Source organism: Procambarus clarkii, chromosome 60 (assembly GCF_040958095.1).
Source record: "Procambarus clarkii isolate CNS0578487 chromosome 60, FALCON_Pclarkii_2.0, whole genome shotgun sequence".
NCBI lineage: Eukaryota > Metazoa > Arthropoda > Malacostraca > Decapoda > Cambaridae > Procambarus > Procambarus clarkii.
Window position 1 is genome coordinate 17,035,340 of NC_091209.1, and position 23,584 is coordinate 17,058,923.

General features: G+C 47.2%; 1 protein-coding gene across 5 annotated transcripts in view; it reads left to right on the top strand.

Moving 5' to 3' along the window:
- Window positions 1-23,584, top strand: part of LOC123766754 (prohormone-4) — a 197,148-nt gene that overhangs the window by 125,550 nt on the left and 48,014 nt on the right. For 3 of the 5 annotated variants that reach the window (XM_069307617.1, XM_069307615.1, XM_045756102.2), the window contains exon 2: window positions 12,440-12,511. The exons of the other annotated variants lie outside the window; for them this stretch is intronic. In XM_069307617.1, the coding sequence (XP_069163718.1) occupies window positions 12,440-12,511 (72 nt within the window). The remainder of the gene's footprint in view (window positions 1-12,439; window positions 12,512-23,584) is intronic. 5 annotated transcript variants of the gene reach the window in all.

A 23,584-nucleotide genomic window follows, 5' to 3' on the forward strand; every position in this document is an offset into this window, starting at 1 on the left:
TAGTATATCGCCATCCATGTATTTAAAAGCAATTCTGAAGTTAGAAAGCGTGACATATGCTCCTCGCACAATATTCTTTATGTGGTCCTCAGGTGATAGTTTTCTATCTAGAACCACCCCTAGATCTCTTTCTTTATCAGACTTCTTATACACACACACATTCGCGCGTGTGTGTGTGTGTGTGTGTGTGTGTGTGTGTGTGTGTGTGTGTGTGTGTGTGTGTGTGTGTGTGTGTGTGTGTGTGTGTGTGTGTGTGTGTGTGTGTACTCACCTACACACACACATATTAGTTGTTTCTTATCAGGGGCTGCTTCCTCATCTAGCTTTGGCAGCTATTCAGGCTCAGTAGTGAACACTCCATGGAAGCTGCCATTGAACTCCTCACAAATTTCTTTATCATTTTCTGTATACTGTCCTCCCCTTTTTCTTAACCTGGTCACTGTCATTTTCCTTCTTATATGGCTATGTAGGAGTTTCGGTTGTCTCTTTACTTTTGGAGGCATTATAATTTTCATAGTTTCTTTTCAGTTTTTTTTTGTTATGTGGTCATTCTTGGCCCTATTGCATCTAACTCGGTTTACCTCTGTCCTTTGTCTTCTGTATTTCCTCCACTCCCTCTTGCTTTTTGCTCTTGCCTCCTGGCACTGTCTATTGAACCACGGGGTTGGTTGTTGTTCTATTGTTTACCCTTAATGGTGGTATGATTCTCTCTTCTGTCTCTCTGCACCTCAGTTTGACTTGGTCCATCATTTCCTGGGCCGTCTTCCCTCTGAGTTTCTCCTCCCATTGTACACTTTCGAGGTACTCTCTTACTTTCATGTAGTCTCCTATAGCCTCGTGTGTGTGTGTGTGTGTGTGTGTGTGTGTGTGTGTGTGTGTGTGTGTGTGTGTGTGTGTGTGTGTGAGGGAGAGAGAGGGTGGGAAGGAGAGGCGTAGTAACTAGGGACAGTGGAGGCTGCTAAGTGAGGCATCCTGTCCACGGTGGCTAGCATCCACCTACCTAGGCTCCACTCATCTCCCCTCCACCCACCTACCTCCACCTCACCCACCCACATCCACACACCTTATCGTGGATGAACACCTTGAGAAGTGTGTCTAGCCTAGTGGGTTACTGTGGGAGCTGGGAGCATGTGAAATTACTCTCGATGTAACGTAAACATAGATATCCGTCACATATTGTACCTTTGCTCTCTCTCTCTCTCTCTCTCTCTCTCTCTCTCTCTCTCTCTCTCTCTCTCTCTCTCTCTCTCTCTCTCTCTCTCTCTCTCTCTCTCTCTCACCTGTGTCAGGGAGACAGGTGAGCAGGTAAGGAGTAAATAACTCATGTCTTCACCTTGTCTCTGTGTTGTGAGGGCGAGAATATTCTTTCTTATTCTCCACCTCCTGTTTTACCTTCTCTTCCTCTCCCCCCCCCCTTCTCTTATTCTCCTCCTGTTCTTTCTTCACCCCTCGTTTTTATTCTCTTCCTCTCCCTTCGTATTCTCTTCCACACTTATTCTCCTATTCATTCTCGTCTTCTTTTCTTGTTATTCGTCAAACAATATTGTGCTTCCACCTCCACCCTTCCATGCTCTTATACCTCTTATTCCTCTTTCCTCTGCTTACTTCCCTTTGTCAACTTCGGTCTCTCCCTCCTCTCACGTCTCCTCTCCTCTTCTTCCTTCTAATTCTCCTCTTTCTCCTGCTCCGCTTCTGAGTGCTTTATCTTGTATTTCAGAAAAAAAATCCATATTTATTGTTTTATTGGGAAACATTTCAAAGGGAGAGAGTGAGGGAGAGAGTGAGGGAGAGAGTGAGGGAGAGAGGGGAGATAGAGAGATTGTTTTGATTGATTTATTGATTGATTGTTAGGAGTGGAATTTTGAAATAAAGCCTGGAATGTTGGAAAGAAGGCTGGAATGTTGGAAGGAAGCCTGGAATGTTGGAAGGAAGGCTGGGATGTTGGAAGGAAGGCTGGAATGTTGGAAGGAAGGCTGGAATGTTGGAAGGAAGGCTGGAATGTTGGATGGAATGTTGGAAGGAAGCCTGGAATGTTGGAAGGAAGCCTGGAATGTTGGAAGGAAGCCTGGAATGTTGGGAGGAAGCCTGGAATGTTGGAAGGAAGGCTGGAATGTTGGAAGGAAGCCTGGAATGTTGGAAGTAAGCCTGGAATGTTGGAAGTAAGCCTGGAATGTTGGGAGGAAGCCTGGAATGTTGGAAGGAAGCCTGGAATGTTGGGAGGAAGCCTGGAATGTTGGGAGGAAGCCTGGAATGTTGGAAGGAAGCCTGGAATGTTGTAAGTAAGCCTGGAATGTTGGAAGTAAGCCTGGAATGTTGGGAGGAAGCCTGGAATGTTGGAAGGAAGCCTGGAATGTTGGGAGGAAGCCTGGAATGTTGGGAGGAAGCCTGGAATGTTGGAAGGAAGCCTGGAATGTTGGAACGAAGCCTGGAATGTTGGAATGATTCGTACAATGGTTTTGTAAGACATTTTGCCTGAAATATCGATTTTTTTGGCGGGAATACTGAATTATTTTGGCGCGAAAAGCGGATCGAAAATCCCGCCATGTAAAAACTGCAGTAATGGCGGTAAAACTGGAAAAAAAACAATAAATAATATACCAGTAGACCAACAATTGTATCATATAAAAATGGCTAAAAACACGTATATACAAACATATACAAGAACAGTATATATATATATATATATATATATATATATATATATATATATATATATATATATATATATATATATATATATATATATATATATATATATATATATATATAATATAAAATCTTCATCATATCTCAAGGACGCTTCTTGAAAAGGTCACTTCTGTAAATATATATATTTTTCATATTTTCTCGGTATTTTCCTTCAGAGGAAAGTTGTCTGGGATCTACGGACAGCTTTGTGGGAATTAAGATGGTGACTTGCCTGGTTTTACGGCAAAGATAAGCTGAGTGTCACATAAATATGTCCTGTTCCCTCAGGAGCCTTGGAGACATGGGTCAGTATGGCTGCTATACAAGGCTGAGACATGGGTCAGTATGGCTGCTATACAAGGCTGAGACATGGGTCAGTATAGCTGCTATACAAGGCTGGGACATGGGGGACATGGGTTAGTATGGCTGCTATACAAGGCTGGGACATGGGTCAGTATAGCTGCTATACAAGGCTAGGACATGGGGGACATGGGTTAGTATGGCTGCTATACAAGGCTGGGACATGGGTCAGTATAGCTGCTATACAAGGCTAGGACATGGGGGACATGGGTTAGTATGGCTGCTATACAAGGCTGGGACATGGGTCAGTATAGCTGCTATACAAGGCTAGGACATGGGGGACATGGGTTAGTATGGCTGCTATACAAGGCTGGGACATGGGTCAGTATAGCTGCTATACAAGGCTAGGACATGGGGGACATGGGTTAGTATGGCTGCTATACAAGGCTGGGACATGGGTCAGTATAGCTGCTATACAAGGCTAGGACATGGGGGACATGGGTTAGTATGGCTGCTATACAAGGCTGGGACATGGGTCAGTATAGCTGCTATACAAGGCTAGGACATGGGGGACATGGGTTAGTATGGCTGCTATACAAGGCTGGGACATGAGTCAGTATGGCCGCTATACAATGGCGGCGATAGCTGGTTGTGCTGCCTATGCACTCTGACTCTCTTCATCTTCGTCTGTCTCTGACCCTATCTCTGTCTCTCTCTCTGTCTCTGTCTCCCTGGCCGACAGACATTACTCCACCTTACAGTAAGTGTGTGTGTGTGTGTGTGTGTGTGTGTGTGTGTGTGTGTGTGTGTGTGTGTGTGTGTGTGTGTGTTGGTCCGCCACACAACGACACACCTCTGCTTGTCCGCACCATAGCTACGGTCTGCTTTTAGCTTTCCTCTGTCTCCTTACGTCTGACTTCCGGAGAGGAAAAACTCCACTGCTTCAACTGTTGTAAAGCAGTGACTCTGCTGTTGGATTACAGCTCTATATTACGACCTGTTTTGTCTGCCGGCAGACACAAGCGGTCAGCTTCCTGCTGACTTCCTCTCAATGCTGCTTCAAGCAGACGTGATATGTCTGGCGGGTCGGGGTCATCCCCCACCCTGTGTGTTGGAAGGGAGTCGATGGGGGCCACTCTGCTTCCATCATCACTATCCTGTACGCTATTACAGGTTAATGATAATATCACCATCGTCTCACCATCAACACATCTCTTCACTACCATCAGTGTTGTGTAATGTTTACATACATCATATCCCCATACCATGCATCCCTCAAGCTTCCACCACACCATCTCTCCTTCATCACACATTCACTGTTACCACTACATAACCATTCCACTGCATCATTACCATACCACTGCATTATACTGCACCTTAACACTACACCATCACCACTACACCATCACACCATCACCACCACTACACCATTCCACTGAGAGCCCTGAGCCCTCCAAGAGCCGTGGGATTTAAGCGCATTAAATGCTTAGGTGTGAGCTCGAGTAAGGTAATAACAGAAGGAGGTTGTGAGCCCCCCAACCCCACCATCTCTACCCCCTCCTTCCTCATAACACAAGAGTTGTGAGTCGACCACCAGCCTCACGAGAGGAAGGTTGTGAGTCGACCAGCAGCCTCACGAGAGGAAGGTTGTGAGTCAACCACCAGCCTCACAAGAGGAAGAGGTTGTGAGTCGACCACCAGCCTCACGAGAGGAAGAGGTTGTGAGTCAACCACCAGCCTCACAAGAGGAAGAGGTTGTGAGTCGACCAGCAGCCTCACAGCAGCCTCATTTTGTGAGTCGATGCATCCCACAAAACATGGGTTTAACGATGTCAACAGAGGCATAAGGGGAGAGGAAACGTTGCCCAAACGCTTCTGTCCTAACCGCGAGATCGAGCCGACAACATAGCCCACTTCGTGTGCGCTTGTATGGAGACGCAGAACTTTTAAAAGAGTTCGGTGATGCTACATCGAGCACAAGGAAGGTTCTTCGGCCCGCCCTTCCTCGTATACCTGTGGACATTTTAGACTTTTTGGGGGTCTTAGCCTGCTGCAGGTGCTCGGTCCTGCAGGAGGCTCTTCCTGTGGGATGGTGGTGCCCCTCGAGGGCATCTGGGAGAGGTTTATTTTTTCTTATTATTCTCGAGAAGTTGATGTTGGGTCATTAGCATAATGGTGGAGGGCGGGCCGGGCCCCGGGGCGCTGCTGAGGGAGGGAGGGAGCTGGTACTTGTTGGGTGGGGGGTGATGGTACCCTAATGTGGGCCCGTGGTGCACTGTCACCCATGGTGGACTGTCACCCATGGTGGACTGTCACCCATGGTGGACTGTCACCCATGGTGCACTGTCACCTATGGTGCACTGTCACCCATGGTGGACCATCACCCATGGTGCGCCATCACCCATGCTGGCGTCAGGATATTGTAAAATTCAAGGTGTTGTGTGAGGTGTATACCACAGCACTGGTGCCTCTGGCTGTGGTATTGGTTCTTGCTGGTGTGTCTTCTGCCTGCATTCATGCCACCACCACCACCACCACAACCACAGCCTCCAGGTATCTGGACCCCTGCAGCCACCAGCGATGTTCTTGGCTGTTTGACCTTACGAGACCAAGCCAAGGCCACAGTGACCCCAGCTGACCGCTGTGCCCAACAAATAGGGAGCTTCCACCCGTGATCCGGGGCTCTGCACCTCCTCCCGGCGACAGATTAAACACTGAGCCTCATTTTGTTTTGCTCAAGGTAATGGAAGACAACCATGGGAACTGTATTGTGGACAGCCTAGTGGACACACACACACACACACACACACACACACACACACACACACACACACACACACACACACACACACACACACACACACACACACACACACACACACCGTCCCACACGGACTGGGAAAGTAACCCAAGCCAGCCAGCCCACAGTCACCACCACACCCTCGAAGAATACCAACTGACTCAATAGAACTATTCAGCAAGTCTAAAATATTTTGCGGTCAGAAAAATATTCATAACTCGACGCCAGGCAAGAAGATCGCGGGAGTTCTTTGGCCAAGTTTTCGAAAACTTTATAAGTTTCCAAGCTAGGATCTTGGCGCCTTTTTCTTCTTTGTATTATGAGAGCGTCCCGGCGGACCAAGATGGCTTCCATCCCGAAACTGAGAAATGAGCAAATCCCAGAGATACCGGGATTTACAGGTCCCAGTATCCTACAAATCCCCTTTATCCTGCAGAGAGGGGGGAGCGGGAGCCTTCTCCAATGTTGTGAATGATTTAATGTTATGCAATTGTTGAAGGTTGCACAGACAGGATTTTATATCTGTTGGAAATTGTCTCTGGAAGATTTTGTATCTGTTAGAAATTGTCTCTGGAAGATTTTGTATCTGTTGGAAATTGTCTCTGGAAGATTTTGTATCTGTTGGAAATTGTCTCTGGAAGATTTTGTATCTGTTGGAAATTGTCTCTGGAAGATTTTGTCTGCTGAAGGATGAACAAGAACGAGATGGTCTGCTGTAGGTTGTGGGAGAAATATTTCGTCTGCTAGATGTCTGCATTACTTGTTGATTTGGTCAGGGGGGCAGCAGAAGAGGAGGGGGTGAGGGGGCAACAGAAGGGAAGGGGTGAGGCTTCAAGGAAGGGAGCCATGATAGAGGGAAGGGCGGGGGGGGGGTGGTGGTGGAGAAAAGGATGGTGGCGGTGGTGGCACTGTGCCAATGTAGGGGAAGCGAGGCGGGTGCCACTGGACACTGCGGCACCCATAGCTCTAAAGCAGCAGGTTCATGGTCGTCACAGCCGAGGTGGCACTCACACACGCCCACACACACACACCCACACACACACACCCATATGGCTACTAGAATATAATATCAATAAGTGTAATGTCATGAAAACTGGGGACAGACACGAGCGGAAGCTGGAGACACATGACACACGCATACGAGATACATGACACATCGTAAGCTAACACAGCCCAACTTAAGTTAATACATTCTAATCTAACAATACACACGGTTTTATCATATCCATATGTAATGGGGAATGGTTGAGACACACACAGGACGTCAATGGGTTAGTACGTAACCCATTGACTAACCTTAGGTTAGTCTGGATTAGGCTTTAGCTGGGTTAAGCTCAGCTAGGTTAGGCTAGTTAGGCTCCGCTGGGTTAGGCTCCGCTGGGTTAGGCTAGGCTGGGTTAGGTTAGGCTGAATAAAGTTAGACCTGTTAAAGTTAAATCAAAGTTTGCTGACTTAGAATAATTTACAACTACTTAATATTAGCATGACAATTTTGAATTAATAAATCATAGCAGATTAAAACGAAATCCACTTTTGATGACCCTATTTTGTGCGTTTTGAGATAAAACCACGGTAATATATTTGTCAAATTATATCCCTATTTTATTTGTTCTATTATTTAATTGTTTCGCAAGGTGGATGCAAGGGGAGCCGGATGGATGCCTGGCCGCAAGAGCAGCCGGATGGATGCCTGGCCGCAAGAGCAGCCGGATGGATGCCTGGCCGCAAGAGCAGCCGGATGGATGCCTGGCCGCAAGAGCAGCCGGATGGATGCCTGGCCGCAAGAGCAGCCGGATGGATGCCTGGCCGCAAGAGCAGCCGGATGTAGCCTGCGCGCGCTGGGAAATTCTTTGTTTATATAATGGCCGGAGCAGACCTCCAGTGGTTTATTTTCCCGCCAGTGGGGGGCAGCGCCCCCTCGTCCTCTGCGCATTGTGCTTTAATCCTAATGAGAATAAAGTATATCATATATCCTAATGAGAATAATATCCTATCCATTCAACCGTATATCCTAATGAGGATAAAGTCCAATACTCAGAATTAGCGTTGACCAAATTTACAGCTCTTAAGTCGTCAATGCTCTATTGAGGTCAGAGAGATTTACTGATCTTAAGTGTTTACGATTTATTGCGATTGCCACCCCCAGCAGCAGGGGGAGGGGGGGGGGGCGTCTTGTGCAGTGGCAGCTTGTTCTAGAGGCAACCCAAGCTCAGCCTATGGTTATCCAAGCTGGGACCGTCCCCAGCTCAAGCTCAGCCTATGGTTATCCAAGCTGGGACCGTCCCCAGCTCAAGCTCAGCCTATGGTTATCCAAGCTGGGACCGTCCTCAGCTCAAGCTCAGCCTATGCTTATCCAAGCTGGGACCGTCCCCAGCTCAAGCTCAGCCTATGGTTATCCAAGCTGGGATCGTCCCCAGCTCAAGCTCAGCCTATGGTTATCCAAGCTGGGACCGTCCTCAGCTCAAGCTCAACCTATGGTTACCCAAGCTGGGACCGTCCTCAGCTCAAGCTCAGCCTATGGTTATCCAAGCTGAGACCGTCCTCAGCTCAAGCTCAGCCTATGGTTATCCAAGCTGAGACCGTCCCCAGCTCAAGCTCAGCCTATGCTTGCCCAAGCTGGGATCGCCCCCAGCCCAAGCTCAGCCTATACTTGCCCATATTGAGGAAACTATACCAATTACTGCATTTTCAGACACTATTACATGCCTCTTGGTATAATTATGACCCTTTGCGGTATAATTTATCATCAGCGGATAATTTATTACGTTATATAATATTGGTTCGGCCTTACGGGCCATAAATAATGTCTGTTAGGGAACGTTAATTATTTGGAGCACGTTGATTGGTTGACTCAGTCGGTGAAGCGCTCTAATTGGTTCATCAAATCGTCTCGTGCGCTCATTGGTTAATTTGATGGCGCGAGATGCTTGGGGGCGGAGCTTAAACCACCTTTGACGTCATTAGTGTCTGAACTAACACTTCCCTAGTCACTCTACACTAGTGAGGTCAGCTCGAGAGGTCACACTAGTGAGGTGTGGAATGTAATAGAGGTTAGTGAGAGAGATCAGAGGGGTGGAATGACCTCCCAGAGCCAATAGACGAAACTACAAGGAAAGGTTTTAACAGCCATTAGCGAACAATTAACGTGGCGTTGTTAGGGCAGTGTTGGCCATGTAGCCGTTAGCGTGAGGTTGAGTGAGGTGGTGTTTTGGGTGGATGAGGTGGTGGTGGGGGGGTTTAGTGCCAAGACTGTGGCACTGTGCCAGAGTCTTCCTTGGTGTCTCCTTCCATCAGGATGGAGCTGGATGCTCCAGCCTCGTCCTGGGGGATGTCTAGGCGCCTCCTGTACCCCTGTGCTTGTGAATATAGTCCCCCCCCAGTTCCCCCCCAGCCCCCCCTAGTTAGTGTGAGTGTATTTTAGCCCTCCCTCTAGGTAGTGTGAGTAGATTTTAGCCCTCCCCCTAGTTAGTGTGAGTGGATTTTAGCCTTCCCCCTAGTTAGTGTGAGTAGATTTTAGCCCTCCCTCTAGTTAGTGTGAGTAGATTTACTCACACTAACTAGACTCCACTCACACCCTCTAGTGTGAGTGGATTTTGCCAGCCCTCTGGTTAGTGTAAGTAGATTTTGTCACCCCACCTCCACTCAGCGTGAGTGGATCCCACCATCTCCCTTACATTCCATCCACGTTTCTGGAAGCTCGGGGGTAAGCGGATTATAGAGGATTTACACTGGCAAAGCCTCTAGCACTAGTCTGCATTACTCTTTGTTGACGTTTTCATAAACATTGATTCGAGCGGATTACTGTCGTCTCAAAGTTTCCGTCCCAAGAATTATGCTTAATTGATTTAATGTATGTTATTGTTCTTTCATATGTTCGACACGTTTGTTTCTGCAGTGGAGATGGATTTATTGGGATTATTTGTCGTTATTTTTCAAGCACACACTGATGGCTGTTAATGGTTGGTGAGGTTATTTTAAGAGCAAAGAAAGAAGTCGTGAGAGATGAGTGCGGATTTGTCTTTGTTTACGTTCTTGCAACGGAAGGAGGATTTGTTCGGATTTTTGCTCTTCATATTCCCGAGTGAGCAGACTGCTTTAGTGATGGTCAAGGGGAGTGTGTTAGGGTGGGGTCAAGGCGCGAGGGTGGGCCTTGGGGTCTAAGCCGTCCCAACATGCAGGGAATACATATTAGTGATTCAGGTGTGTAATAGAGTGACTCCCGTCTTGCCTGTATATGGGTGCCCCACATTAGCCATCCGCTGATGGACTGGTCGGTACTACGAGGGCCTCGCTACAAGCAGGACGGTCGTTAGATGCCTGAAGGTCCAAGAGGATGGGTGCCATGCCATCTCTCCCCTATCCCAGCCTCCTTGTTCTCCTATCCCCCTTCTGTAGTCATGCTGGCTGAGCGCTTTCTCCTAATTTTTACCTTTACTTTCCAGAAATCTGGAAGTTGTTACATTTCCAGTGTGGAGGCGAAGACTATTGGCATGGTTCATCGGAGTGCTTGCACTCACAGTTAGCGTGATCAGTGATGCGTTGGTCTGTGGCTTGTATCACACCCTCCTCTTCTAGTTTGTGTCTTCCATTGCTTTGAGGCTTATCTTAGGAAAGGTGGAAGAAAGTGTTATGTTAAGTATCTTGGCTTTCATTATGAACTTTGTCTACTGCCTTGTCATGCTGTGTGTGTGTGTGTGTGTGTGTGTGTGTGTGTGTGTGTGTGTGTGTGTGTGTGTGTGTGTGTATGTATGTGTGTGTGTGTGTGTGTGTGTGCGCGCGTGTGGTGGGAGGGGGGGTACTTGCTGTGGCTTTTGTACTATTCTCGTGTGTAACACTCTCGTTTTGACTGAGTCAGTCGCACTTGTACTGTCACTTGCACTTGTTATCACTCAAAATTATACTTGTTATATACTCGTGTTCATTCACCCTCATAACTCTCACTTATTTGCCTTTCACACTCACACTTCAGCCCTGCCTTTCACACACTCACACTCATTTGTGCCTAGATCCTCTCTTGCACTCTCAGGGTACCTCACACACTTCCCTTCGTTCACTCAAGCTCATTTTCACTTCGACACCCGGCTTTATGTTTCTCCACTCGCTGCCTCATGCACTCAAACCCTTCTCCCTCTTGCACTCGAGGACAATCTCATTATGGGGCGGCTTTACCTGTCCCCGGTAGCTTTCATTACCTCTACGTCCTTTCTCTCACCCACCCTGGCCTCTCTCCTCACCCTCTGATCAAAGCCCAGGGTGGTAATGGACGGTGAGGGAGAGAAGGAAGGTGAGGAGGGAGGGAAGAGTGAAGGGGAGAGGGAGGTGGAGAGAAACAGAGAACCATGTGGCCAGTCTCTCTCTCTCTCTTAAGTGGGGGAGATGTTTGCAACAAGTGAGGTAGGTGGTGGGGGGGGAGTAAGAGATACACTTGCCACTAGAGGGCGCTGCAGAGGACCTGTTGAACTATAAGAGGCAGCTCCTGTTGGTATTAATGTTGTATTATGGTACAAGCTCCTGTATTGTTGTGTATTATGGTACACGTGTATTTGCGTGCTGTATTCAAGCTTATGCATAATGTATTATGTATTCAAGTTCATGGGGCCTCTCTAGGAAAGCCTCTGTATTGGCCAGGCAACTCTGGCTGCTCTATAGGGGTACCACCTCTGGTGCAAGTGTAGGGACCCATAGCCTCGGAGAAGAAAATAGAGAGTACTTAGAGAAGACCTTGTGGATCCTCACTGAACACTTTAACATTTTCTTCTCCTACCACCCCTATTGTTTTAGTATGTGTGTATATATATCTAACTTTATTTTTAAAATGTCATTACACAAAAAGGGTTACAACATTGGTTACATGCAGGGTACACGGCTACTTGTCACAGGTTGTAAAGCTCCTCCAGCTCCTCAGATGGCGGGCAGGGACCATGGATGCCGTGAGCATTTCCTCTCTGGATCGCCACACTAAAGCGCTCTATATATATATATATATATATATATATATATATATATATATATATATATATATAATATATATATTTGAGTGAGGTGGGAAGGGTGATGTGGCATAACACAAGACAGAACAGGAGGGGATATTAATAGGGTATTAAAAGTATCAACACAAGACAGAACAGAAACAATGGGTATTGAATAGAAGTGTTTGTAGAAAGCCTATTGGTCCATATTTCTTGATTCTTCTACAACCACTTCTATTCAATACCCATTGTTTCTGTTCTGTCTTGTGTTGATACTTTTAATACCCTATTAATATCCCCTCCTGTTCTGTCTTGTGTTATGCCACATCACCCTTCCCACCTCACTCAAATGTAGATATAATATCAGAGAGACGTAAATATATATATATATATATATATATATATATATATATATATATATATATATAATATATATATATATATATAATATATATATATATATATATAGTAATGTCTAACCTACTCTTGAAACAATCAAGTGATTCTACGTCTGTTATGTTATCCAGTAATTTGTCCCATAGATCAACCATTGGTGATCTCAGGGACACATTGTATAACCAATTGTGTATATACCAATTGTATACCAATGTATAACCAATTGTATAGCAATGTATAACCAATTGTATACCAATGTATAACCAATTGTTTGTTTTTGTTACAGGTGAGAGTGACGTGAAGCTGAAGGGACCATACCTTCTCTACTTACTATCCTCCCCGCACAACATGCATGCAGGTATGTCAGTCTGTCTGTCTGTAACTGTCTGTCACTGTCTGTCTGTCTGTCTGCTTGACTGATTCATGTGGTGAGGGGACTTTCACCTTAACCCTCATCGCTTTTGGGTTTGTTTTTCTTTTTCCCTCTCTCTTGTTTTTTGTTGTTGTTGTCCTTGTGTCGTGTTGGTGTCTATCCTGTCTCTTTATCTATGTCTGTATTTTCCTATCTGTCTGTATACGGTCTCAGACTCACTCTCTCTCTCTCTCTCTCTCTCTCTCTCTCTCTCTCTCTCTCTCTCTCTCTCTCTCTCTCTCTCTCTCTCTCTCTCTCTCTCTCTCCATCTAATTACCCAAAGCTACCTAAAACTTCCTAGTATTACGTAAATAATGAAGAAATATGATATATTTACTCACTATAATGTTGGTGCTGAATGTAGAACATGGGAAAAAACATATTTTTACTCCGAAATAATATAAGTTTATAAAGAAATTAGACGAAAGTGACGTGAGAGGCCATAGGAAGTCGACGATCCAAGCGACAATGTTGTGGAGCGACTTATCCAAGATATACTCTTGCCTACAGGTTATATCAAGTTAGGTTTGGATAGGTTAAGTTTAGTTAGGTTACGTTAGATTTTGTTAAGTTATTTTTGGGTAGGTTGGTTTAGTTAGGTAGGTACAGAAGGCTGATATGCCAGCAAACACTCTCCGAGCAACATTGTCTTGGATAAGTCGCTCCAAAACATTGTCGCTTGGATCGTCGGCTTCCTATGGCCTTTCATGTCACTTTCGTCTAATTTCTTTATAAACTTATATTATTTCGGAGTAAAAATATGTTTTTTCCCATGTTCTACATTCAGCACCAATATTATAGTGAATAAATATATCATATTTATTCATTAATAACGTAATATTAGGAATCTTTGTGTAACTTTGGGTAATTAGACGGACCTCCCTCTCTCTCTCTCTCTCTCTCTCTCTCTCTCTCTCTCTCTCTCTCTCTCTCTCTCTCTCTCTCTCTCTCTCTCTCTCTCTCTCTCTCTCTCAGCTTCCACTCCCACTACCGCCAGTCTACCGCGTAACACCGGGTAGATGAATAAGCTTTAATAACGACTAAGATCTCATCATAATAAAGTGTTACTAACCTGTGTTCATCCGTTAGTGTCGGCTGCCAAATATACCCTGTGTTACAATGTTTTCATGATCCATTTTTTGTAACTAAAATATTAACATTATTGTGTATAATAAGTCAGGTTTATTAACATTAGGTTCTCCCATCTAATGTTTCAATGTTTACATTAATTTTTGTGTATACTCTGATGTTTGTTGTTGATTAACAATTGTTGAAATGTGTTTGTTGCATCAAATGTCATCAAAAACAATGATCACCCAGTGGCAACATTTGTATTTTTTTGTGGGGGTGGGGAGGGGGGGTTGACCCCTGGGTTCCTGTCCCCGAGGGGGGTAGAGGGGGGCGTTATCCCTTGGGTCCCTATTTTATGAGGTGGGGGGGGGTCACACTTTCCTGCCTCCCCCCCTCCCTTAGAAAGGAGTCTGATAGCTGAGTGGACAGACCTCGGGATTCGTAGCCCTGAGGTTCCGGGTTCGATCCCCGGTGGAGGCGGAAACAAATGGACAGTTTCTTTCAACCTGGTACGCCTGTTCACCTAGTAGTAAATAGGTACCTGGGAGTTAGACAGCTGCTACGGGCTGCTTCCTGGGGGATGTGTAACAAAAAGGTCTAGTCGAGGACCGGGCCGCGGGGACGCTAAGCCCCGAAATCATCTCAAGATAACCTCCTTTCTCCCCTTTCGTCGGCCCCTTCTCTCTCTCTCTCTCTCTCTCTCTCTCTCTCTCTCTCTCTCTCTCTCTCTCTCTCTCTCTCTCTCTCTCTCTCTCTCTCTCTCTCTCTCTCTCTCTCTCTCTCTATCCCCCCTCTCCAACACAGACATTTCCATTTATATATGTACAAATTACCCGGTTGTACCCGAGTCTCTCTTCCCCCCCCCTTGTTTACTCATGTCTGCCCCCCCCCTTGTTGACACGTGTCTTGTAGGCCTAAATATTTTATCGTGTGTTAGAAACTCTACATTATAAATGGTGACGCTGAAAAAATCACCATTTGAAATGTTTCCACATTGTAGGTGCCAATGTCATCGGTGAAAATGTTGACACTTGAAACATTGTCCGTATTTAGTTACAGCGAACATTGCAATGTTTTAAATATTACAGCTCTGTGATGTTTACTCCGTATATTTAAACACAGCAGCTTTAAATAGTTGAGATTCATGAGTAAATACTTGTCAACATTACAAACTCGCTTCGTTTGCGAAGGGTTCTCAACATCCATACATACCTCGTAGGCTGCAACATTGACATCGCGAGAGACGAATGTTTACATAGGTAATCACCCTCCCTACCTCTTCCCAGAAGCGTATTATGACGTTATGTAAACATCTCGAACGTAAACAGAGCCACGTGGGCAAAGGGCCAAGCAGCTCTCAGCTGGGCCACATATATATATATGTACACTTTATCGTCACATGTTGTCAATAACTTCCTTAGTCTTATGTTTAAAACGATCTGTGGAGCACAGTAGCTTTGTCTGGGTACAAGTGACAGGATGAACAACCCAGCGGGTTTTCTTCCTATTGGGGGAGTGTTGTTCATGCTGGTATGGCGGTGTGTTCATTCACAGGATGAGTGACGCTGCCCAATACTGTCACTATGGCGGTGTGTCCACTCACAGGATGAATGGCGCTGCCCAATACTGTCACTGTGGCGGTGTGTCCACTCACAGGATGAGTGGCGCTGCCCAATACTGTCACTGTGGCGGTGTGTCCACTCCCAGGATGAGTGGCGCTGCCCAATACTGTCACTATGGCGGTGTGTCCACTCACAGGATGAGTGGCGCTGCCCAATACTGTCACTATGGCGGTGTGTCCACTCACAGGATGAGTGGCGCTGCCCAATACTGTCACTATGGCGGTGTGTCCACTCACAGGATGAGTGGCGCTGCCCAATACTGTCACTATGGCGGTGTGTCCACTCACAGGATGAGTGGCGTTGTCCAATACTAGTCACTATGGCGGTGTGTTCACTCACAGGATGAGTGGCGCTGCCCAATACTGTCACTATGGCGGTGTGTTCATTCACAAGATGAGTGGCGCTGTCCAATACTGTCACTATGGCGGTGTGTCCACTCACAGGATGAGTGGCGCTGCCCAATACTGTCACTATGGCGGTGTGTCCACTCACAGGATGAGTGGCGCTGTCCAATACTAGTCACTATGGCGGTGTGTTCACTCACAGGATGAGTGGCGCTGCCCAATACTGTCACTATGGCGGTGTGTTCATTCACAAGATGAGTGGCGCTGTCCAATACTGTCACTATGGCGGTGTGTCCACTCACAGGATGAGTGGCGCTGTCCAATACTGTCACTATAACAGTGTGTCCACTCACAGGATGAGTTGCGCTGTCCAATACTGTCACTATGGCGGTGTGTCCACTCACAGGATGAGTGGCGCTGTCCAATACTGTCACTATGGCGGTGTGTCCACTCACAGGATGAGTGGCGCTGCCCAATACTGTCAATATGGCGGTGTGTCCACTCACAGGATGAGTGGCGCTGCCCAATACTGTCACTATGGCGGTGTGTCCACTCACAGGATGAGTGGCGCTGTCCAATACTGTCACTATGGCGGTGTGTCCACTCACAGGATGAGTGGCGCTGTCCAATACTGTCACTATGGCGGTGTGTCCACTCACAGGATGAGTGGCGCTGCCCAATACTGTCACTATGGCGGTGTGTCCACTCACAGGATGAGTGGCGCTGTCCAATACTAGTCACTATGGCGGTGTGTCCACTCACAGGATGAGTGGCGCTGCCCAATACTGTCACTATGGCGGTGTGTCCACTCACAGGATGAGTGGCGCTGTCCAATACTGTCACTATGGCGGTGTGTCCACTCACAGGATGAGTGGCGCTGCCCAATACTGTCACTATGGCGGTGTGTCCACTCACAGGATGAGTGGCGCTGCCCAATACTGTCACTATGGCGGTGTGTCCACTCACAGGATGAGTGACGCTGCCTAATACTGTCACTATGGCGGTGTGTCCACTCACAGGATGAGTGACGCTGTCCAATACTGTCACTATGGCGGTGTGTCCACTCACAGGATGAGTGACGCTGCCCAATACTGTCACTATGGCGGTGTGTCCACTCACAGGATGAGTGACGCTGCCTAATAAACTCGTCCCTCGGAGCAAAATTTAAATATTTGTAAAGGACAATAAGGCCCCTGGGGATGGACAAGAAGATATAACAATAATAAAGGGTAAATAATATATATTTACAGAAAGAGAATATGAGTCTGGATGTAATTGAAAAATACGACTCAAGCGATAGTCAAAATATGGACTATCGGGAACACCAAAGTTTCCCTAGTTCTATACAGTCTCAACACACGTTATGTTAAGTACGTAATCGACTAGTTACGAGCGACTAGTGTTTAATCTAGTTACTTGGCCAGCCCAGGCGTGTTAGAGGCGCCGGGGCGTTCAGTCACCGATGCTAACAGAGTAACCTGGAAGGTTCTACTGCATTTACCATAGAAAACCTTCGTCTGGTAACACGGGTCTGTAGGGGAGACTCGTCTAACCGTAATGTATAGTCATCAGGTCCATGCAGGTAGATGAGCCCCTCATGTGTGTCTTGTACACGCTGTCCTCATCAACTAAGACCAAATGCTCGTTAATCGAGCCGCCAAACATCGCTGTCTATGAGTGAAAAATACTTTACATTCTACTCGCAACTGATCACGTTTGAGCTTTCTCGAACAGTGCTTCGCTGACGTCAACTGTTCGAATCGCAGCTCTGTAAACCAGCCCGTCCTCCAAACAAAGATCCAAAAGTGATTCCATGCACCCGCCAAACCCCCAGCTGTTTATGAATGAAAAGCGGTTTACACACGACTCACAACTGCTGACGTTCGAACACTTCCGGAACAAGTGCTTCACTGACGAATTTTGTTCGAACCACAACGCTGTAAATGCTTCACCCACGTACTACTAATACAAATAATCGCCAACAGAACCTAAACACCTAACCAGTGCCAGAATATGCACAAATATGCTAATATATAATAATAATAATAATAATAATTTATATGTGAGAAAAGTTGTGTTTTGAAGGAACAGCATGCAGGCGATGAGTCACAATAACGTGGCTAAAGTATGTTGACCAGACCACACACTAGAAGGTGAAGGGACGACGACGTTTCGCTCCGTCCTGGACCATTCTCAAGTCGAATGTGTCAAGTCATTCTCACAATCGACTTGAGAATGGTCCAGGACTGACCGAAACATCGTCGTCCCTTCACCTTTTAGTGTGTGGTCTGGTCAATGAACAACATGTTAAAATTGATGAATGCGTCTGTGGGAGCGCCCGCTGGATGGGCAACCCGTCCTCGACTCAAGTCCATTACATCCAGCGGTCGACCCCACAGACGCATTCATAAATTTTAACATGCTGTTCATTCAAAACGGGAATTTTCTCAAGTATAAATATTATAATACATTAGCATATTGTGCATATATAGGCATAGGATAGGTTAGGTTAGGTGTTTAGGTTCTGTTGGCGATTATTTGTATTTGTAGTACGTGGGTGAAGCATTTATAGCGTTGTGATTCGAACAAAATTCGTCAGTGAAGCACTTGTTCCGGATATGTTCGAACTTCAGCAGTTGTGAGTCGTGTGTAAACCGCTTTTCATTCATAAACAGGGGGTTTGGCGGGTGCATGGAATCACTTTTGGATCTTTGTTTGGAGGACGGGCTGTTGGAGGACGGGCTGGGATGGGAATGGACTTGATCCGAGGACGGGTTGTAAATGCTTCACCCACATAATGCAAGTAATTGCAAACAGAATCCAAAACAACTAACCCAAACTAAGCGGACCTCGGCCCTGACTATACACCAAATGATAATACACAATAATAATACTGTATACTTGACCAAAAATACAGATTTTTAATACACTATACGTTTAAATTTGTTAAGGTCCGAGGGAGGGGGGGGGGGACGCCCGCAGCCTGGCCGAGCGTAACCTGGCGATGAGTTGTTTTTATAATTGTCAAACTAACATGTTTCCTAATCGTTATACCCTTGTGTGCTTCATGGGGGGGAGGGAGGGGGGGTTGTCAAACAATTTACAGTGTTGATACTAACGAGGGTAAATATTGGCCCATGTAAATTGTCCAATTTACGAGTGGACCCAACCAGGGGGAAGGGAGGAGGATTGGGGAGTATTGGTGGTGTTGATGGGGTTGTTGTAGGGGGGTGTAATTGTTGTGGGTGGGTGTTCTTGTGGTGGTTGGTGTGGTGGCAGATATGTAGTTGTTCCTGTGTGTTTGTTTCCGTTTTGGATGTTTTTTCCCCCCTGGCTGTTTTTTGAGGGGTTTTGTTTTTGCTTCCGAAGGTAAAAAATGTGAATTTCAGAGAGAGAGAGAGAGAGAGAGAGAGAGTAGGATAAAGTGCGACAATGTAGGTGGATCAGTAACGGATGTGAAACCATTACCACCGCCCTCCCCCCCACCCCCCAACCCCAACCCCGAGGGATGGGAGGGGATAGAGGTTATGGTCACCGGTGATATTTTGACCATCTCCCCGTCCCACAAGCAGGTCTGTTCCATCTTACCCGTCCCACAAGCATGGTCTGTCCCATCTACCGTCCCACAAGCAGGTCTGTCCCATCTCCCCGTCTCACAGTCACGTCCCAACACCGTCCCTTCCTCCCTCAAAGGCACAGCAAACTACCAATTCCTTCACCGTTGTTTCACAGTAAATAACCAGCCACGCGCCCTTCACTGCCCGGCAGGTGGCTGTAGTAACGAGGCCGACTATCAACTATCGCTTGTAGTCGAGTAAAGCGAGCGGGAATTAGGCTCTAACGACCGGTAAATCATGGTCCATGGGGCCAGCAGGGCGCAAATGGCCTGCTTCTGGTTCTCCCGCCATATTTTCCCGCCTCGTTTTCTCTCCATATTTTCCAGAAGCATTTTTGTAGAGTGTTTTCCCGCCACTTTTATGCGTTATTTTCCCCGCCTGATTTTTTCCCGCCACATTTTCTTGCTTGATGTTTTTCCCGCCAGAGTTTTCCCGCCACATTTTCCCACCAGAGTTTTCCCGCCAGAATTTTCCCGCCACATTTTTCCGCCAGAGTTTTCCCGCCACATTTTCCCGCCAGAGTTTTCCCGCCACATTTTCCCGCCAGAGTTTTCCCGCCACATTTTCCCGCCAGTTTTTTCCCGCCAGAATTTTCCCGCCATAATTTCCCGCCACATTTTCCTGCCAAATTTGTACCGCTACAATTTTCAAGCAGAAAATTCTGGATGGAATGTGCAGTGAAACATCATCGATGACATCACACTGCTCACCAAGTTGATCCCATAAGTCACGATATCTTTCATAAGTTACAGGACAAGGCTCCACTGGTCTGTACCTAGATACAGCAGTACCCCCAGGGGCCTGTAGCCGCAATCTTTTGGTTAGGCCAGGCTTGGTTAGCGTAGGTTAAGTAAAGTTATTCTTAGAGTCTGGTGTTTCATTCTGTGAATAAAACACCCTCATAGTCATTGTAATACACAAAAATACAGGTGGTTTATATTGATGTGTATAGTGTATAGTGGCATGATATTGATATGACCATTTCAATGCTGGTTTAGGTTTTTGGTTTTAACCCAAAATGCCTAATTAAATTTTAAATGAAATTTATGGTGGGTCATTTCCCATTCATATTTTACCGTCATGTATGCCCAGTCAGTTTTCCCAACCATGCTTTCCCAACACAATTTCCCATCAAATTGTCCTGGCGTGTTTGCCCCGTCCCTTCATATGGAACGGGGGTAAGGAGTGTTTGCGCGGGAAAATGTAATCAAGAGCGGTGATTGGTCGACATCTCGTGCTGTGTATTCTAGGGGAAATTTATGTTCGTTGACACCTGCAAATGTCAACATTGTTTTGATAAATATTTTCAATATAACATGGAAAACTAAACATGGATGTAATTTTCATATTTTACGTATCATATTTTACGTATTTTACGTATTTTCATATTTTACGTATTTTCATATTTTACGTATTTATATTTATAAATAAATATAAATATACATTCTGAAGATGAATGGACCTTCTGAAGATGTATTTAATATACGAAAGTACTTAAGGAAATTTCCTGTTTCATTTTTCCTCCGTGGTCTGACATTGTCACATTCTTAATCACGTGTTTATTTTCGTGATATACACACATGGATGTAATTGTGTGTTTTATTATTTGATGCGCGCACGCGCGCGCACACACACACACACACACACACACACACACACACACACACACACACACACACACACACACACACACACACACACACACACATCAGACACACACACACAGCAGATACACACACAGCATCAGGGACCTCCAGCAGACACACACAGCATCAGGGGACCTCCAGCAGACACACACACACACACACGCACACACACACACACACACACACACACACACACACACACACACACACACACACACACACACACACACACACACCATAAGTTCAACGGATAAGGGAGTACCTATGCAACAGGAAGCAGAGAGTTACTGTGAGGAGTGAGACCTCAGAGTGCCATGATGTTACAAGCGGAGTCCCGCAGGGTTCTATACTCGGACCTATCCTGTTTCTGATATACGTAAATTATCTTCCAAAAGGTATGGACTCATTCATTTCAATGTTTGCTGACGATGCTAAAATTATGAGAAGACTTAAGACAGATGAAGACAGCTTGAGGCTTCAAGAAGACCTGGACAAACTGATAGAATGGTCCAACAAATGGTTGTTAGAGTTGTTAGAGCAAATGTAAAGTAATGATGATAGTTGTAGGGAGCAGGAGGCCAGATACAAGGTACCAGATGGGAGTTGAAATTCTTAAAGAATCAGAGATAGAAAGAGACTTGGGGGTTGATACCACGCCAGACCTGCCCCCTGAAGCCCATATCAAGAGGATATCATCAGCGGCATAGGCCAGGTAGTCACGTCTCTGGTGCCTCTGTCACGTCCCCTGGTGCCTCTGTCACGTCCCCTGGTGCCTCTGTCACGTCCCTTGGTGCCTCTGTCATGCTCCTGAACCTCCATAACACTGGCAGTGTGTGTGTATGACACCCCACGGAGGTCTCCATCACTCATTCTGCCAGGTTCTTCCCGGAAGCTCCCTCGGGAGATGCCTCCAGGCGGGTCCCACGAAGAGAAATCTTTAGAGAGATCCCTCAAGAGTCTAAGACAGTGGTTCTGGACCTTGACTACCACTACCAGTATCACCATTATTTTAGCCACTGAGGCACCAGCAGACAGGTAAGGCTGGTGGAGTTTGTTAGTCGTCATCTGTTCTTAGATATGATCAGCTGTGACACCACAAGGTGACATTATGAGTCGTCAAGGTGTTCATGATGACTTGGACCTCCAGCAGACACACAGAGCATCTGGGGACCTCCAGCAGACACACACACAGCATCAGGGGACCTCCAACAGACACACAGAACATCAGGGGACCTCCAGCAGACACACACACAGCATCAGGGGACCTCCAACAGACACACACACAGCATCAGGGACCTCCAGCAGACACACAACTGTGTGTGTCTGCTGGAGGTCCCCTGATGACCTCCAGCAGACACACACACAGCATCAGGGACCTCCAGCAGACACACACACAGCATCAGGGACCTCCAGCAGACACACACACAGCATCTGGGGACCTCCAGCAGACACAGAGCATCAGGGACCTCCAGCAGACACACACACAGCACCAGGGACCTCCAGCAGACACACACACAGCACCAGGGACCTCCAGCTGACACACACACAGCACCAGGGACCTCCAGCAGACACACACACAGCACCAGGGACCTCCAGCAGACACACACACAGCGCCAGGGACCTACAGCAGACACACAGCACCAGGGACCTACAGCAGACACACAGCACCAGGGACCTCCAGCAGACACACAGCACCAGGGACCTCCAGCGCACACACACAGCACCAGGGACCTCCAGCAGACACACAGCACCAGGGACCTCCAGCAGACACACAGCACCAGGGACCTCCAGCAGACACACACACAGCACCGGGGACCTCCAGCAGACACACAGCACCAGGGACCTCCAGCAGACACACAGCACCAGGGACCTCCAGCACACACACACAGCACCAGGGACCTCCAGCAGACACACAGCACCAGGGACCTCCAGCAGACACACACAGCACCAGGGACCTCCAGCAGACACACAGCACCAGGGACCTCCAGCAGACACACAGCACCAGGGACCTCCAGCAGACACACAGCACCAGGGACCTCCAGCACACACACAGCACCAGGGACCTCCAGCAGACACACACAACACCAGGGACCTCCAGCAGACACACACACACAGCATCTGGGGACCTCCAGCAGACACACACACACACAGCATCTGGGGACCTCCAGCAGACACACAGCACCAGGGACCTCCAGCAGACACACACACAGCACCAGGGACCTCCAGCAGACACACAGCACCAGGGACCTCCAGCAGACACACAGCACCAGGGACCTCCAGCACACACACAGCACCAGGGACCTCCAGCAGACACACACACAGCACCAGGTACCTCCAGCAGACACACACACACAGCATCTGGGGACCTCCAGCAGACACACACACACACAGCATCTGGGGACCTCCAGCAGACACACAGCACCAGGGACCTCCAGCAGACACACACACAGCACCAGGGACCTCCAGCAGACACACACAGCACCAGGGGACCTCCAGCAGACACACACACAGCACCAGGGACCTCCAGCAGACACACACAGCACCAGGGACCTCCAGCAGACACACAGCACCAGGGACCTCCAGCAGACACACACACAGCACCAGGGACCTCCAGCAGACACACACACAGCACCAGGGACCTCCAGCAGACACACACACAGCACCAGGGACCTCCAGCAGACACACACACAGCACCAGGGACCTCCAGCAGACACACACA